Genomic DNA, 20,658 nt, shown 5'->3' on the forward strand with positions numbered 1-20,658 from the left:
TACAGTGAATTTTTAATTTTCTTGCCTATGATTTGAAATATAAGTGACTATTTTTTAATTTTCCTCTAAGTGAACATTATTAAAATCCAATGAAGTGAAATGACGCAATACAAATTGCAATAACCGCGCTTTTGTTGTGCTTTTGGGAAATCTGCTCTGACGAATGTAATATTATTTTATTTTAGCATTTATTTTACTAACTAAGATAATGGATTTTTTAGAATATCCGGAGATTTTAAAGGAAGAAAAAGGGGGAATGGTAAGTTTTCTGACTGTGTTTAAAATCACTTCATTGATTAGATTGAACCGGTTAGAGCAATATTTGGAATTCAGGAAAGCTATCATCGTGGGGTGAAAAAAATACAATTTTATTTCTGAAAAAATAAGCGGCTAAGCCTACTTATTTTTTTCTGTACATTTTTTATGACAACTTTTTTTAAGGGCAGTGTCTCAGTCGCAAATGCTTTTGTCTAATGTCTGCAAGTACTATATACATTCTGTTCTATCTGACGAAGGACAGAAAAAAAAGTGAATATCTGCTCCTGATTAAAGCGTGCAACGTGATTGAAATCTATTATAGTTTATCTGTTTTTTATTGCTTATGTTGAATTAGTGTATTACAACTCTTTCTTGAAAGTCTTAATATTATAATGAGCACAACTAAATCTAACTACAATTGCTGAAGCTCTCGTTTTTTACTCGTAATAAATGTAAATTTTATTGTTTTGTTGCGAAATATCAACAGGATTTCTTATTTAAGGCAGATTTCATTGCTTAGAAATTATTTGCAATATAGTATGTACTATTTGGTCTTGAATTTGTATTTTCTTCTCCATAATTTGAAATAAAGGGAATTTCATTATTTGATATTCCATTGTTTATCCTACATTTGCGCTAAATCAGCTAAAACTCTTTAGCCTTAAAATTAATTCTATAATTTTTACTGTTAATTAGGTGGATGGCCATTTTGCCATGCATCAAGATCCAACATACAGTTGTAAACAGCTCAAACTAGTTAAACTGCTTTGTATATAAATACCATTGTCAATATTTATCTCATTAGCTAAATGATGATTCCACTTATGTTTGCAGTTCGATGTAACTCTTGGTAATGATAATTGAAACTGTTTTGTTTTTTTATTTGCATAAATTGAAATCCCTTGATCAAACCAATTTTGGTTATGGTTCATTGAATAGATTTTTTTTTTTTTTTTTTGCAGTCATACATTAAATTATTTTGTGGCAATTCTATAAATTGCACTTCTATTGAAGCTTCCAATTGATTGGTTTACAACTGGAAAGCATTAATTTGCACTAAGGCAACATGCTTCTACTAGTAGAAAATGAAATATTTTTATGAGAAAATTATTTAAAAACTGTTTGTAGGTTCATTTTAATTCAATATATTTTTGGGGGAGGTATACTAAACTAGTGATGGCAACCTGCGACACATATAACAGATATTTCCCTGAAATTCAAAATTTTTAGAATTGAAATTAATTCTTAATGCTAAATTATGTTATTGTTTTTGACTTATGACACTTTACAAGTCCGCTGACATATGTCTGTCAGCGATTTAAGTCCATTTAGCATCTCTTGTTTTTTCAATAGCGCCAACATCATAGGGCCAAGGGTATGACTTACCTACTTCAAGCGTCACTTTCGCTTGTAGAACAGGGGGGCACATACACACACCTCACAGATAGAACACAGAAGAACAACAAATATACCCGAACTGGAATGCCCAGATCGCGGGGAAGATGTGCTACCCCTGTGCCATGGTGGCGGCATGCTAATATTTACAAAATTAATTCAATGATTTAAAATGCAGTTTTTTTTTCAAAGCTAATTTAAGCATTAATTAATGTGTGATTAAGAATGTAAGAATTTTTGCATTCAAAAATTTATAAAATTGTATCTTACCTGTCATACTTACAATTTAAATGAATCTACATTTGTTTGAATATAGTTTTTAAAAAGGACTTTAAAAAAGATCTGTTGTCTCCCTCCCTCCCCATTTAGTAGTATGTTTACTAGCTCACTGTTGGTCTGAATTTCTACTTCTTAACTATGAAACATTTTCCTTTGAAAAACATCTTCCTTAAATCAGATATAAAATCTTTGAAGCCAAGACCCTTACCATTTAATTATTTTATAGTTAATTTGATTTGGGTTAGATAAACTTTTTTTCTATTTTAATTGATTAATTTACTGATCAAATTCACTGAGCTTCAAATTAATTGTTAGATTTTTTAAAAAAATTGTTATTGAATTTTATAATTTCTTCTGACAATTATCTATATGATTTGATCATTTTGTAATATAATCTACTTCATAAAGAACTTTACAATAACTATTATTCATCTTCTTAATATAGATCTTGATGAAACGTTAAAAACTGATAATTAAAGATTTGAAATGATATCTTTTGGCAACAAATTTTCTACAAAAAAAATGTCTTTTTACTAATTACTGTTGCAATTAAAAAGGGATGTGTCTTTAAAACAATAAAAGTAACATAATTGCTTATTTTCATTTGTTTGTATTTTAGATACCTGGTCGGCTCAAACTTACAAACCAGACTATCATTTTTAAAAGTAACAAAACTGGAAAAGTTGATCAAATCCAGGCATCTGAGATTGAAAGTATAAAATGGCAAAGATTGGCAGCTACACAAGGGTTGCGTATCTTTCTTCAGAATGGAACCATGTATCGTTTTGGAGGTTTCAATGAAAACGTAAGTAGTCCTTACTAACATGAATATTTCTGAGAAATTAATTTTTTTGTCTCGCTCTATATGTGTTGATTATTTTAATAGAATTTATCTTTGGATGTTTGTAGTTTAATAAGAAAAAGTATTTGAGGGAAAAAAACTATAATCAACCTTAAGTTGTTAAGACAATTCAGGATTTTAAGAAACCTTCCAGATTTTTAGAGCATTGAATTTAGCACATTTACTATTGAGAATGAATTATGATTCACTTACGATTTGTGTAATTAATGCTTGAATTTCTTAAATGTAATAAATAATTTTTCAAAAATATTTCCTAGAAACTTGTTTCTTTGTCAGGTAAATAAATTTATATTCATCATTTCTTTCTTTCTCACTCTCTCTCTCTTTTTAATTTTCATGACTAAATACCATGGTTGTTTTCTTCTATATGCTTAGTGAATTCTATCTTATTACAAACATATTAATAATTGTGATAAATTAAACTAAAGCTTATTTAGTATAATCAATTTTGTTTTTCAGGATCATGATAAGCTAGGAAAATTTTTCCAAGCTAATTATGAAAAAGAATTGAAAACCAAAGAGATGTGCCTGAAGGGATGGAATTGGGGAACAGCAAAATTTCAAGGTATCTTTTTTCATTAACTTTCATTTTATGTACATTTAAGGAGATATGCCCATCTAGGCAGGCTGTTATCCTGTTAATAATATCTCAGATGGGTTTGTTATAGAATAATTAACTAAAGTTGTCAAAGATCTCATCCACATTGGTCAAATGTTTAAGAAATAAAAAATATTATTATATACAAAAGACTTTAGTCTTGACTCCTTACAATCGAATCTTTTCTATCCATAATATTAAAGATCATTCAAATCAAGGCTGCGTTGTTAATTTTGGGTTTATTTCACAATTTATTGATTAATTTAGTGTGTGAAATTAAATTCTGCTCTCTTGTGCAATGTTAAACAGATGAATCATATTTGGGACTATGTAATCATGTTAGTTTATCTTTTAAAATTTCTTTTGTTGTGAGTTAGGTGTATAGCAATCAGTTTATAAGAATTATTTGTTTTCATTCTCTGGTAAGGAAAATGACTTCTTTTTAGAAATTTTTGTTTATGTATTTGTGACTTAGCTTATATCTAGCCATATGTATAAGTATATGTATTGTCTGTGATCCGTGTCTTTCACTCAAGAGTATGTATTTATATATACGTATATACTTGTAAGTGCATTTTTTAAAAATTTGTTTGCGATAATATATTAAAATAAAGTTTTCCTGTATTACTTGTAAAATAAGTCTTATATTTGTATTTCTTATTATTTGAATCATCAATATTATCTTTTGAATGCATAATATAAAATGGAAATATTTTGAATAAATGTTTTCTGATGTTAGAAAAGTGGTATTTCAATGAAAACAATACAGCTTTTTAATGTAGATTTTGCTTTGTCAGCAGAATAAATTTATTAATGAAACATAAAGTGACACTACTTTCAGATATTGATTGGAACTATTTCAAGAATATTAATCCTTATATTTTGATAATGTTTCACTGCTTAGAGTATTTAATTTTTGATTTCTTAATGATATAAAATATGTGTAGATAACTTATTCAGCATTACCTTTCTAAAGGCTAGGATTATAAAATCTTTTTAGTTGTATTATATTAAGTGTTAATTATATTACCTCTCCTACTTGAAATGGGAACTACTGTTCTACAAAAGGTTTTATTAACATTTGCAGGTGCAGTTCTTTCTTTTGATGTGGACAAATCAACTGCATTTGAAATTCCTCTAACAAATGTTTCCCATTGTACAAGTGCTAAAAGTGAAGTAACAGTGGAATTTCATCAAAACGATGATGCTCCTGTTTCCTTAATGGAAATGAGATTCCATATTCCAACCGACCCAATGTCTTCTATTGATCCTGTGCAGGTACTTTTTATTATGTTTATTATCTTATTAAGGATGTTAGTTAAATTTAAACGCTCAGATTGTTTACTACACTTGTTTTTTTTATATATATTTAATAATAAAAATGAATGTTTGCATTGGTACTCTACAGGCCAGATTGTTTGGCATACAGCTACTATATTTGGTATGTATGTATGTATATATATATATATATATATATATATATATATATATATATATGTAATGTATGTAATGATATTTTAACTCTAATTTCAATTTAATTAATTTTCAAGATTTTATCTTAATTTAGCCCATAGTAACTTCATTCTAAAAATATTCTCTTATTTCGTGATCCAATTCCACAGTCTCTACTTAATTAATTCAAGAGAAGCTTTGTTAAATTGTTGAATCAGCTAAAATCTAACTTTCCCACACCGCGCGTGAAGAGATAAAATACCGCTGATCATGCAAATTCTTTTTTAAAATCTCCCTGTGTTTCCCCTACCTTCTCCGCGCCTGTAATGAAAATCCCTATCGAAATCTCATAATACATTAGCACTGTGAAGAAATATTTTCCCTATAAAAATCATAGGTTATATAAGACAGGGATAAAATGTCCAAGAGGTCTTCCCTCATTCCTTTCTGTGTCGTTCTGTGTGCTCGTCGCTTGTACATATGCTTGCTTCTTCAAAATGAAATAAAACGACGTCACGAAATTAAAAGTATCTTCATTGTCTTCAAACTGCATCATGCTTCACAACAAATATTACATATATATATACCTTGGAGGGTGGGATAATGCACTTCAAGGCAATTTTGATAAGAAATTAAGATGAATTTCAGTATTTACTTGTCTAATTTCTAACAATAGTATTTTGCCTTTTTCATTATTTAATCAAATATATAAAATTTTCTTTCCTTGTTAAAAGATAAAGGATTCTGTTTAATATTTGCAATTGCAAGTTGAATAAAAAAGTAATTATACAATACCACAAAATTTAGATGACAGATGAACCATATATTTATATTTTTCATAATGCTATTATGCCATGAGAGTAGTCTTTATTAGAAAGCTGCATATATACTAGGTGAACAGAACATATGTAAGATAGTTAAAATAATATGACTTTTAATATCTGAAAATCCGATGGAATCATTAATATAGAGTTTATTCCGAAAAAATTTGAATAAAACCAGTATCCCAGCTGGTCTGCAAAGGTGACTTGTATTACATATAACAATGTTTTACTGGTAATTGCAGCTGCTTCTGAAAAATAGCTGTTTGATTGGTTATGGTTGGTTAATTCTTATCAATAAAACAAAATTTGTTTAGCTTATATGCTCTAATTAATACTTTTACTGAAAGAAAACTAGGAGGACTTGCATTTTTTAAAATTCTATTTAAATATTTGTATTTCAAAATTAGAGTGCCTGAATAAGAACTTTGAAATATAATTCTTTTGGTAATGCTATATAATTCATTTTATGGCTGTGCTTGGAAATATTACTTTTAAGGGCTGTGCTAGATTTAGCATTTATGTAAGAATTTTCTTATTTCAAATATGGATTGTTTAAGATCAGGATTGTTGTCTGTGTATATCAGAATCAGGTTTCCTGTATATGTATTATAAACTGATGAAAAGGTCATTAATAAATACTATTATTTTTTAGGCCTTTGTAGATAACGTTCTCTCTAAAGCAAGTATTATCCAAGCTACTGGAGATGCCATTGTCACATTTAAAGAACTGCAGTGTCTTACCCCAAGGTAAAGTTAATTATTTGAAATGTATAAACTACAGTTGTTTTTTATTAGCTAATTTTGTTAATTATAATAATTTTAATCTGTTTATTTTTTAGAGGAAGATATGATATTAAAGTTTTCCCAACTTTCATTCAACTTCATGGCAAGACTTTTGATTACAAAATACCAATTACAACAATATTGAGACTATTTCTTTTACCTCATAAAGACAATCGACAGATGTTTTTTGTAGTAAGTGTCAACTATTTGCCTTACTGAGAAAATGTTTGTTTGCTTAATGACATTTTAAAAAATCTTGAATAACAATAATACATGATTTTTTTATGATGTTTTTCATATGTGTAAATTTAATTTAATCTTAGCTAAAACAGTATTGTACATAAGCTAATTTGCAGTTGTATTATTTATGCTTATTTTGAATATTCTATTTTACATTGGTTCTTAATCTTTTTCAATTATTCTTTAAATGAATTTATTTTATGATATACGCAGAAATTTATTTTGAAGCTTATTATATGTTCATTCCATTTTATTTTCTATTATTTCAGCTTAGCTTGGATCCTCCAATCAAACAAGGACAAACTCGTTATCAGTTTTTAATCTTGTTGTTTAGTAAAGAAGAAGAAATAACTGTAGATCTAAGTCTTTCGGAGTAAGTTGCGATGTTTTTTTAAACCAATCTCTTATTATAAATTAAACACGTGAATTCTTTATATATTATATTTTTAGATAATTTATAAGAAATGTGGTAACTAATAGCTTTTCATGTGGATCTATCTGTCATGAACCCATTGTGGATGCTCTACTCTTTAAAAGCGGGGGGGGGACTGTGGGTAACATATTTAATCTTAAGGGTTATTGAAATTAAAATTTCGAGAAGATTATATTAATCCTTTTTGATCATAGTCATAAAATCATGCATCTTTTTACATCCATAAAATATTCCTCTAAATTTTTTGACTGACATATGCGAAAGCTTTAAATTTGTAAGTACTTGTTTGAGCCTTAAACTAATTATTTTGAAGTAATAGCATTTTTGTAAATATTTACCTAATGTAATAATTTGATTTAAATGTAATTTTATGTGAAAAAAATTCTATACAATTTCAAACAAAATTATCTATGTATTTTTTGGGAGCTAAGATTTTAATATTTATTTCTCATTTATAACTCTTTCTGAAACAAGTAAATTTGTTATATAACCGTAAATAATTTACGAAATAACTAGTATGTAAAATGTCTTAAGTCGTGAAGTAATAAATATTAAGTAGTCTAGAATTTTTTTCCCTGCATTAAAATTTACTTTAAAATTTAATTTTGCAAATTTCTTTCAAGAGTTGTGACTACAATAAATTGATACTATGAGTTTGTAATGGTATTAAACCAAATTGAATATTATTTTTCATTTTAATGTACTTTTAACATAATAGTAAATTAATTTTATAGAGAAGACATCAAAGAAAAGTATGAAGATAAACTTCAGAAAGAAATGTCAGGTCCAACTTTTGAAGTCATTAGCAGAGTCATGAAAGCTATTGTTCAAAGAAAGATTACAGTTCCCGGATCTTTCAAAGGGTATAGTTTTTGAAATATGATATTATTATATATCAAATATTGTGAATTAGAATGTAATCCTTAATTTTTCATTTATTTATTTTATATTTTTCAGGCATAGTGGTACACAAGCTATTACTTGCTCATACCGCGCTGGCAATGGTTTACTATATCCATTAGAGCGAGGCTTAATATATGTACATAAGCCACCAGTACATATTAGATTTGATGAAATAGCATGTGTGAACTTTGCAAGAAGTGGTGGAAGTACACGATCATTTGATTTTGAAATAGAAATAAAAACAGGCTTGGTTCATACATTTAGCAGTATTGAAAAGTAAGTCTCTTTTATTTTTGGAACCTATGTAGGAGCACATATATTTTGCTTGAAAAATTTGATATTTATGAAGTGTTTCTACAGTTAGTAAGAGAAGATGGTGGGATAGTTTACCGTGGGCGTTTTTAAACTTGATTTTAGTTATCTTTCTTCTTGCAGTTCTTGGAAAGATTAATAAAATGAATGCGATTTTTAAGAAGATAAATTTTTAAACTTTTCAAATATTTTTTTACAGTACAATATTTTGACAGATTTCTCTAATAAAATTTTAAACACTAGCACACTCTCACTTGATCTTTTTACTAAATAAATTAGACATAAATACTTAGAATATATAGCACATACTTTTCTTACTGTATATTAAATAAAAAATGTTCCATACCAGGTTTGGCTTGATATAAGAAATATATATCTAGGTTTAACACAATTTTAATTTCTCTCCTTCCTTTTTTCTGATGTGGAATAGTTGTGCTAAATTTGTGATTGTATTAATGAATATTCGAAAGGTGGTTAATCTTCAATGTTATTTTTTATTTTATTTACAGAGAAGAATATGGACGTCTATTTGACTTTGTAAATTCCAAAAAACTACGCATTAAAAATTGCAACTTGGGATTGGTAATATATATTTTGTTTGCTAATTATAGATTAATGCCCTTTTTTTATGCTAATAACAAATCTTTTCTTGTATTCAATCTATAATTATGATTATTATATCTATCATCTTCCCTCTATCAGCCTTTATGAGAGTCGTGAAAAAATTTTGTTGGAAGTAAAATTATATAAGAAATTCTTTTAGTTGTCATCAATAACAAAAAAATGTTTAAAAATCTTTGATAAATTTGAGAGTAAATTTTTTTTTTTTAATGCTATTGCTACTTTTTTACTATACAATATGGAAATTATACACATTGTGGGAATATAAATTTTGAACTGTTTTATTTTTTCTACTTCTGTTGGGACACTTTCTGTGTTGAGGATTTGTTATAATGATGATTCAGTAGGGAATCGCTTATAATTCTAATTTTTGGTGCAACATATTTTTGATTATAGTTTGCTTGAATGATTTAATTTTACTTAAAAAGAAAAAATAATAATTCTGTACACATAGGATGCATAAACATAACAATTAATTAATTAAACTTATTTGAAATTCTCTTTAGCATTATGCCATCTTTTATATGAACCCGTTCAGGACCATGGTCTTCATGGCTCACAATATCTATATGAAACAAGCTCGCGATCTCATATATATATATTCCTCTGAAATTGGAAAGGCTTGTCTTACATATGATACCATGAGCCATGAAGGAAGAATCGTGTGATCACAGATATTTGATCACAATCCTGAATGGGTTAGTTTGTTTTTATTTCAGTATTTTATATTGTTATACCTTTAACTTCTTTTAATTTTTAAAGAGTACAAAAGAGAAGCCAACATACAAAGAAGATTTGGTGGATTCTGATGAAGAAGATGAACCCGATGCATACTTGCAACGTGTTAAAGCTGAAGGCAGGGAGCGTGAAGAAGGTGGTGGCTCCACTGATGAAGAATCATCTGATGAGTCCTTTGCACCTGAGGAGAGTGGAAGTGAAGTTGCTGAAGAGTAAGTAATTAGTTTACTTCTAGTATACTCATTGTAATTAATGATACTTAGATAGTATTTGTATAATTTGTATCAGTTTCTCAATTTTATGAATAGATCTTTCATATTAAACTGCAATGGAAGCCAATGTTAATTAATGGGGGAGGGATTAAATAAGTTGTACTGTTTATGTACTATTTTTGCTGTATTATTAACCAGCTATCAATGGAAAAAAAATCGTAACATAGAACAGAAACATAATGCCATATGCATTTATGTTGACACTTACCTGTATGTTTTACTTTAATATATATTTTAGTCAACCTTTTTATGTTTATGAAATAATTATTATTACTAAATTAATAAAAAAAATTATATTTTATGATCTGTGCCTAACAACTAGATAAAGAATAGAAATATTTTTTAATATTTGTATCAGTACAGAATATGTTTGTATCACATTTCACTAACTATTATTTGCAAAAGGAGGGGGACGGGAGAGAAAGATAAGACAAATAAAGGGATATATCTAAATATTTATATTTTTAATGCTTTGTCTTATCTTTTATTATTATTTTAACCTTTTAAATGGATAACCGTTTTTTCTTATTTCCATATTCATTTTAAAATGAAATATCTATAAAATTTTGTGTACTGTTATAGCTAATATGCTGAATTTATAAAAGCAATTTTAAATGGGTTTTTTTGTTATATTTTAAGAAAATAACAAATTGTGAGTAATTATTTAATGTTGTCCATTTGTATTAATCAAATGAATTACTTTTTTTTTTTTTTTTAGTTCTATAAGTCTTTGATTTTGCAGATTAATTATTGTTAAAAGAGTATAAAATTAGAAATTATTCATTATCATAATTGAAATAAAGTATTGGGCTTGAAATTGAGCTATGTAATGTTAATATAAAATATTTAATGTGCAGTGAACTCTAGTTATTTACAATAGTTAGTTTCAAAAAATAACTAAAAAACAAATTTTTATAAAATATTTAATGTGCAGTGAACTCTTAATTATTTACAATAGTTAGTTTCAAAAAGTTATTAAAAAAACAAATTTTTTAAAGGATTGTTTTAGAAAACATGCATGGAAAAAAAATGAAAATATAAAAAATTTGTTTGTATAGAAATCTGTTTATTGCATCATAATTGTGTATTCAGCTTACAATTATCAGTAAATAAAAATTGTTGAAAAGCATTTTTATGCCTTTTTCATCCATTTTATCAATTAATAATGGTTGCTGTGCTAGTCATTTTAATGAATAATGAAGAATTTAATGTTTAGATTTACTATATTAATACTAAAATTCGTGGCAACTGCATATTAAAATGATGGTGGGAGGGGGGGGGGCATCAAGCTTTTGTTACTTTCTCATTTAGTGTTATTTCTTAGTAATCAAAAAGTTGAAACAACTTGATTGTTGATAATAAGCTGAAATTTCCCGATCTGATAATCTTCTTATATATTTCTATTGTTTTTATCTTATACCTTTTAATTTTGAGACAAAATGGATTCTTCCTCCTACATCAGCCAAATTCTATTTGATAAATCTGAGATTTAAATTAAAGATTTAACTATAAAATATTTCTGCAAGATATTTGTTACATTTGAAGTACTTGATATCTTGCTTTGATAAATTTTGATGAAGTGTATATTAAATTTTTATATTCTCATCTGTCATCTGATAGATATGACAGCAATCCACCTACTAGTTCAGATAGTGATGATGATTATGAAGGATCTGACAAAAGTTCTGGAGATGAGTCAGAAGCAGAAGCTGCTCCAAAAAAAGTAAAAGAGAAGAAGCCAAAAGAAGTTAAAAAATCCAAAAGTGCAAAGACGGTGGTAAGTGTGCAGCAATTCAGAATTGTATATAAGAATTTGAATTTTTCAAATTTTTTGAAACTTAATAGTGTTAAAAAATTGTTAAATCATAGTATTTACTAACACTATTTATGCTTTTGTCATAATAAGCTTATTCATAATATTATGCTAATTATCTTTTTAAAATATTAAAAATTGCTTTAAGGAATAAACATTTATTTTAAAATGTATGCAAAATTCAATATTATATATTGAAATTTCAAATGGTTGTATTTTAATTAATGTTTCCAAGCTCTATACTGAATTCGATAAATTTTTAAGCTCATTTTATGAATAGAAATATATTGATTTCTTTTAAAAAGAATTCAGAAGTACATGATAGAGTATGCATAGAATGAACTATCAGTGATCTGGAAATTATCATACCAGAAAATGGTGGAATAAGCAAAAATTATAGATATGGGGAATATCCATTAAAAAGCATTTTCAGAGCAAAATCTTTTTTGCTCTAAATTTTAAATAGAAAATGATGTTATTTATAATAAATATTGCCTAATGTAATTCAAAATCTGCAAAGCTGCCTAATGTTTGTCATTCTTAGGTTGCTTGCATATTTCAGTAGCATGTATGTGTAGTGACTTTTTTTCATTTTAAAACTCTATTAAACCTATTGAAGGCAACAGATTTTAAGAGAAAGATTGCTGCAGTGTTAGAATACTAAAAGTTTAATGTGTGTAAAATTGTAATAAATTCCTTTCAGTTTAAGATTCTTTTATTCATGTATTTTAATGTTTGCATTTTTTTACAGAAAGAACCTGGTATGCGAAAGAAAAGACAAAAGAAGGAAAAAGATGAAAACAAGCCCAAACGCCCTCCTTCAGCGTACTTCTTATTTTTGGGTGATATGCGAGAAAAAATTAAAAAGGATAATCCTGGAATATCTATAACAGAAATTACTCGAAAGGCTGGAGAAATGTGGAAGGAAGTAGCAGACAAAAGTGTAAGATAGCTTTCTTGTGACTTTTTTTAAAAATTATTATTATTATTATTTGAAAAATATAATGAATTAAACATAAATATTTTCAATATTTGTAGAAATGGGAAGAGAAAGCAGCTGAGCTCAAAAAGCGATATGAGGTAGCAATGGCTGAATACAAAGAAAGTGGTGGAGGAAAAGTGTAAGTGCAAATAAATTAATACCTTAGATTCATTTTTGTTGTAAAAGGGAAGAGGCTTGAACAATACCTTCCATTTTTATAGCTTTGTAATTAGGAATTTTTTTAATTAGATTTTTATATAAAGTTGTGTGGTTTAAATTAACAATTTTGCATGCTTCCTTTGAAGAATATTTCATCTTAATGAGAGAAATATAATAAAGTAGCCTTAGAAGTTAAAAATGTAAATGAAAGAAATAAAAGAAAAAAGATTTACATTGAGAAAATTTATTTTTATTGTTTTTATTAGTAATAATGTGCGGATAGAATTCTAACCAAGATTATATAGATTATTGTTTAAAATTAAATTATTAACTATTAAATAAATTCATTATAAAAGGAAGTGTATTTCTTCTGTTTATGAACATGACCTTTATAGTTTCTGAAATAAAAATCTTTCTTCTTAACTGTAATAAAATAATGAATTTCCCTCCTAGAAGACTTTGAGAGAAACTTTTACATATATATACATTTGTATACAAATATGAATATATACAAATATACATTTGTGCTTCATTTAAAGAGGAATCTAAAATGCATTTCAATATTTGAATTTTGTTGGTCAGGAGTACAGTTAAAGGATTGAATATGTAAACTTCTTCCTTCGATTCATATTCCATGACATGCCTTAATCTATTTGATAATTAGTGGCTTATTGTTTTTGTATTTAACTTGAATAAGATTACCTATTGCAACCCAGTTTTAATAAACAATATACAGTAGCTTTTTTTCTTGTTTTGAATATAATTTTTTTATGATTAATATTTTTTTTATAACCATAGTTTATTAAATTTATTTTGTTTCTGCAGATCAAAGGAGAGTAAAGAACAAAAAACTCCCAAGAAGGATAAGGACAAAAAAGCATCTCAGGCTACAAAATCTCCAACTAAATCTCCCGGTTCTTTCAAAAGCAAGGAATATATTAGCAGTAGTGCAGACAGTTCTGATAGCGAAGACAAGCCATTGAAGAAGAAAAAAGATTCAGATTCTGATGATGATAAGGTGAGTTAGTTATTTTTGTCTTATAAAGATCAGAATAATTGCAAGTTATGTCTAAGTTCATTATTTTAGGTCAATCAACAGCTGGAATCTTAAGGAAGCATCATTCATTGAGGTGACTGTGGATTGACCTAAAATAATGAACTTAGACAATGCTTGCTATTATTCTGAATTTTCAATTTAATATTCTGATCTTTATATGCAAGCTATGCAATTCTGATCGATTTTGATTGCACTGAAGTAGGATGTTTTTAAAATTTAATAATATTTATTTTTGCTAAGTATTATTAATAGGAATAGGAAACTGTATAAAAATTTAAAGTGTGTGTGTGTGTGTGTGTGTGCATGCGCACACGTGCCTTGAGCTTTATATCTCATAGAATAATTTGCTAACTCTAGTATATACCTACCTCTAGTAGTTTAAATTTAGTTCTTGGACTATGATTGAAGTGAATGCCTTCCTGAATGGTAATATCTAAATTATATGAGATCACTTTTTATTGTTAGGCCCTCATCTCTCAATCCTCTTCCCTTATTGAAATATTTTTTTCCCCCCTTCAGAATTTCACATAAATATAAAATTGTATGATCTGTTAGAAGTAGTTTTAAAAATTTGTAGATTATATCTTAATATATCATGGGGTGTCTACTGCTTCAACATTATCTGAATGCTTTAAATTCTTATCTGGTTTGGAGGATTGCTAGCTTCTTTGTTATTTATGCAGATACACAAACAAATTGGTATTAAATAGTAAATTTAAATTGTGTAAAATGTGTAATGTACGGATTATTTAAAATTAATAACTTATTTTTATTTCAGATGGAAATTGATGAAGGTGCTTCTGATAATGAATCTGGGTCTGATTAAAGGACTTGAAACTCTTGTAAATAGTGAAGTTGTAATCTAATTTGTCTCAATAAAACATTCTTTTGTATAGATGGTATATGTTCTTTTGTATAATGTTTAAAACCATCCATAGTTGTTACAGAAATTAGGTGAAAATCACTGAATTAATGGATATGAAGTGAAAAATTACAGAAAACTACAAAAAAAAAAAAAGCAAGCTTGATATATACTTGAAATTACAAGAAACATCGAAAATACCTACTTATCAATTCACCATTTACAAAATGCTGGCATTAAAGGAATTATTAACGTATTTGGAAAAAATAAATGGAATCTTATTCCAGCATGAATACAAAAATATTGTTGCTTCTCATAAAAAAAAAATATACATGGGATTTTCTTATGATGTTAAACTGAGTATTGATGGGTTTCGAAAACAAAAGTGATTGCGATTTAATGGAAATGAATTGTAAATGTCTGACAAATAATTTGTTTAGTTCTATGATTTTTTAAAATTATTTCCTTTATATATTTAATCAATAATAAACATCTGTTAAATAATTTTGAATGATGTTTGAAAATATTTAATTCATTCTTTGGAAATATCTATTCTTCAATAATTTGTTGCTACTACATTAAATGTAATATATCTGAAAGAAGTGCTATAGATGATTTGGTAATCAATGTTGGATAGTATGATATTACTTAGTAATTACTTGGTAGTCCTAAAGGATTATTTACATTAGCAACCATCTTATTTCTTACATTAGTGACTGGCTAAAATAAATAGTGAATGCTTGGTGTGGTCATTCTACAAATTAAAAATAAACCATATATCACTGAAAGTTCTTTTCAGTGAATGTATGGTTTTAAAACTTTAATAGATAATAAATAAAACAATTTTAATGACAGAACAGCTTATTAGCCCTATCTAATTGATGCAGATTTGACAAAAAAAAATGATACCACCAGAGCAAATTCAGTATATAGAAGTATTTGCTCTTTATTTCAGTATATAGAAAGAAGTGTATATTCAGTATTTCTATACTGGTTTATAGAAATAGTCTAATTCTCAAATACAAAGTGACTTTTAGGCATGCTATAGAAAGGAATTATGATTTTGTATATGAATCCGAGGCTACGGATCATTAGGATTTGATGCATTCTCAATATATTTGAGTATGTCTCTGTGAAGTTAGAGAGTACATAGAAAGAAACTAAATGCTCACTGGATATTATCCTTGTTACTAGCATTTTGCACATTGTTTTATGTAAGAAAACAAACCTTTGTGAATGTCTGCTACATGTTGAAAACCATTTGTTATTATCTAGTACAGTTTTAAACTTGAACTTGTAAAAATACTTTATGGATACGAATATATTGGTTTGAATAATAATTCATGAGCATTTTCTGAATTTCATTTATTATATACATATTCCTCTAAATTGCCAAATAAGTTTATAAATCTTCATTTTTGAAAAGCCAAAATTAATGATTTATAGTACATAAAAGAATAATGGTTTTGCAAATGCTCTGTTCATTCAGTTTTAACTATCTGAATATACACAAAAAAATCCATAAAATTTAGGAATAAAAATGCAGTACCTTGTGAAGCATCAATTCTTCTAGGTATTTTTTTTTTAATAGAAATAAAAAATTGTAAATTATTAATCAAATCAATAGATCACAGATTATATGTTATATAGCAAGGATGTCAAACTCATATATTATTAATGAAAACTATTTAAGAGGGGGGAGGGAAGAATATTAAGAGTTAATGTTTTCTTCCTGGGACCTTGCGTCTCTTCTTTGCTGACATTTCCCCAATTTCAGGGAATATGTCATCTACAGTAATTATTTACAAACTTGATCCAAGGTAAATGTATTCACATAACAATCTTGAATACTTTCAATCTTAGCTGGCTAATACTTATAAAATAATCTTCACTGGAATTTATTTTCAAATCTGAACAACATTAAATCTTGGTAATCTTTATTTCCATATGATTAGGTGCTGATTGTGTACCTTCATTTAATTTTTAGTATGATACATTACATTTTGTTTAATTCTGTAAGAATAGTAATAATACTAATGGCATGATGGTATGTTTAATATCTGCTCTAAAAATATTCACTGCTGTTGTTAACACAGTTAACAATTGGTTTGTCGATATAACCTGATTACTAGTCAGTTATTAGCAAACTTTTAGTTATTTATAATAAAGAATTTTAAGAGTAAAACCGAAATTTTTATTAAAAATTGTATTACATATTGTTTGCTAAACCATAAAGATACTTACTACAAGCAATGAGTTTGACATCCTTGTCATTGAATTTTTCATTTAAAGAAAGTTGGCTAAAACAACTCATTCATTAATATAGACACACTAGGAAAGATAGTCACCCAACAAACGTGACTGAAAGTGGTAGAATTCTGATTTGGATAATCTCTTGTTGAACAAAAAGGATACCAGTAGATTAATTAATGACTGTTGTTGAAAAAGTATCTTTTCTAGGTGACAACTGGTCCAAATTATAATTTTATGAATGATTAACTATTAGACTATTGTTATATATCTAATGAATGTCGCGAAAAGAATTGTTAGAATGTGATGTCCAGTGATAGATTTGAGGAGTTAAATCTAAAGCCGACCTAAGAGATATTCTGATAAAATTTCGGAGTTCGTCAATTGCAGTGATTATTTATTATCTATAGAAAACTGAAGTAGGAATGAACGATGATGTGGAACTCTTTCTCAACAAGGGAGCATGGTATCAGTCATATTTGATATATTATATCCAAATGCGGCTAAAGTGTATATTATTTATATCTGAATGCTGCCGTTCGTGTTTTCTTAATGTTACTTTTCTTTTTGATTATTATCTACTAGTCGTCTCTGGCAGCCATCTATTTAGCTGCGAATATTGGTTGTATTAAATTTTCAAATTGTTTAGATATAATCATTATTTCATTACAGCTGTGTCATTTTAATTGTTTTACTTTTTTTTTTTTTTTTTTGTCGTGTGACTATTTTAAGCCAAGTTTTTGCACAGTAGCTTTTGAGGGTAAAGACCCCTGAGCACCCGAGGGCAGAAGTCTGATTTCTAGCACATGAAAAAGAAACACACACTCGCTTGCACAACCTCTTTTCACAGGGGGGAGGGGCTCATTCACGCACCTCACAGATAGAACATACGGTAGAGAATAACCATGCCTGAGGACTCGAACCCGGGGCGCCCAGATCACGAAGACGCGCTACCTCTAGGCCAGGACGCCGGCATTGTTTTACTTAAACTCTGTTATTGCATACATTTCTGTTTATAATAAAGATGAGTGTGTGTTGGTGTTGTACAGGTCAGACCATTTGGTCTATACCTATCAAATTTGGCACATATATACTTTGGAGGGTAGATAAAAATGTGTACTTCGGAGTGATTTTTTTTTCTTCAAAATTTTAATTAAAAAATGAAACTGAATTTTGGCGTTTTTTCGCGATAACTTCCAAAAAGATAACAGAAATCTATTTTAACCCGTTTCAAAATTTAAAGTTGTCTTTCTATTGAAATCAATTTAATTATCATGCAAAATTTTCCTGAAATTTATTATATATTTTCCTAATTTTCAACAATAGATTATTTTATTGCCTTGAAATCCAAACCGCTTTTATTGTTATATCAATCATCTAATCGCATGATTTTCTTCTGTTGTTAAAAGCTAAAAAAGAAGGATTTTGTTTAAAAACTGAAGGTACAATATTGTGATATTTAAGATAGATTTACCAGACATTTGCGTTTTTAATAATGCTTTGATGTCATGGGAATGGCCTAAATTGGAAAGGTTCATGCACACAATAAATAAAGCATATATAAGACAATTAAATTAACTTGACTTTAATATCTAATAATTTCGTGGAATCATGAATGCTCTATTATATATCTGCGATTTAAATAAAATTAAATATAATCAATATTAGCGGGGAATGGACAGGTCGCGAAAGACGACTAGTTTGTAATGAAGACCAGCTTCAACAATGGAAGAAAATCACGCAACAGTGCAAAAGGTTTGAATTTCAAGGCAACGATATAATATATTGGTTTAAATCACTCGGAAAAAATTGTCAAAATTTAAAAAAAAAAAAAAATCTATTAAATTAGTATAAAAAATTTTTTAACTTTCAAACGGTGTAAACTTTTTTTTTTCTGCTTGTGTAATATTTTTGGAATTTGTCGCGAAATACATCAAAACTCAACGCATATATTTAATTACATCATATTAAAATTTCAATAAAATCTCTCCGAGGTGCACATTCCTACCCTTCAAGATATGTCGAAATTGGTAACTGTAGGCAAACGGCGTGGCTTGTAGAATGCCAACACATAAACATACATGCATCTATTATTTGTAGGGATAACATTTACTACATAAATAACGAACAAGATTACAATACCTGATTTTTGTTTTTACATATTTTATACGAGAAGGGTTTGTAGCAAATTCGTGGATAATATCTTTATAATATAGTTTATTGGCTAATTCAAAAAATGTCATCATTGATAACAATATCAATGATGGATAAAATGTGTAAGGAAAATAGTTTAGTATTTTCAACTTTCAGAAAAATCTTTCTGCAAATGCGACAGCAATCTATAAAATTAATATTAATATTCTTAACAATATTGAAATTAAAATACAAGTTAGAAATTTTTGCCTTGGAAGATAAAATTAGATGTCAAATGTTATTTCATTAAATAAATCAATGCTGCCATTATCGCCCTGCAAAGTTTAGATCTTTGCAGCATTAAAGAAGATTGTCTTCAATAAATTAGTGAAACAATCCGATATATATATATATATATATATACTTCGAGATTTATCGCCCATGATAAATCTGGAATCTTTTCTTAAAAGAAATAATAGTACAATCGATTATGACTACATGTAATGCAAGTTTCAAAGTCAACTAGCTTACCGTGGATTTGTGAGCATATATATGCTTTGGAAGGTGAGAATGTGCACTAAGGAGCGATTTTTTAATTTTTTTAAAAATTTTAATGAGTTAAAAATTAAGCAAAATTTTGATGTTTTGTTACCATAGTTCCCAAAAATATTATAGCGCCAAAAAACTTTTTACATCCTTTTAAAATTCAAGGGATTATATTTTTAATGATGTCGATTTAATTGACATGCATTTTTTTCAATTTTAAATGTTGACAATTTTTAAAAAATAATTTTTTGTCTAATTTCCAACAGTAAGTTAAATACATTTGACATACTCCTTATTGTTACTGGACATATAATAAAACTGGTTGGTTTAAATAATGGATTTATATTCACACTTATTGTGACGATCTCTCCCTCCCCCCTTGCTATCTTTGTTATGCAAGTAAAAATAAATTTTAAAAATAGAACAGTAGGCAGTGTTCTGCTATGCAAGTGAAAAATTTTTATAAGGCTTATACTTTACCATACTAAGATGTTTTAAATTAGAGAATCAAATCTCCTACAATATTTTTCATTTTTTTATCTAGAAAATTTTAAAAGGATATATGTTACAACTTCACAGATAAAACAAAGAGAATCTTATATATATAAGAGCTATCGCTAGTAACACCAGGCAGTTGACATTACTTAACGAATCCTTAAATTGGGGCATGAAAAACAAACGCCTTGAACTAATAAGTAGCGAATTAATCTCACGGTAAACGGGTAACGGCTGAATTCTGGGGAAAGTTATGTCGAAAACCATCCTGCTAATTATTAGATTAAAATTTATTTATTTTTAAAAACCGTTTTCATTTCTTAATTTTTTATGTGTATTCAGGACTAACAATCGTCATAACCTACATAGTTGCAAAAGAATATCATAATAA

At 27.5% G+C, this 20,658-nt stretch overlaps 1 protein-coding gene across 1 annotated transcript; it reads left to right on the top strand.

Moving 5' to 3' along the window:
• The first annotated feature begins 114 nt into the window (after positions 1-114).
• LOC129975228 (FACT complex subunit Ssrp1-like) lies at positions 115-14,876 on the top strand. The gene is made up of 16 exons (XM_056088257.1): positions 115-259; positions 2,552-2,737; positions 3,254-3,359; positions 4,480-4,670; positions 6,321-6,415; positions 6,508-6,643; positions 6,961-7,064; positions 7,859-7,987; positions 8,082-8,303; positions 8,849-8,921; positions 9,723-9,910; positions 11,591-11,747; positions 12,535-12,726; positions 12,822-12,904; positions 13,750-13,942; positions 14,760-14,876. The coding sequence occupies exons 1-16, from the start codon at positions 209-211 to the stop codon at positions 14,805-14,807; spliced, it is 2,154 nt and encodes a 717-aa protein (XP_055944232.1). The 5' UTR covers positions 115-208; the 3' UTR covers positions 14,808-14,876.
• Positions 14,877-20,658: the final 5,782 nt, after the last annotated feature.

The sequence above is a fragment of the Argiope bruennichi genome, chromosome 7, assembly GCF_947563725.1.
Source record: "Argiope bruennichi chromosome 7, qqArgBrue1.1, whole genome shotgun sequence".
NCBI classification, from domain to species: Eukaryota; Metazoa; Arthropoda; class Arachnida; order Araneae; family Araneidae; genus Argiope; species Argiope bruennichi.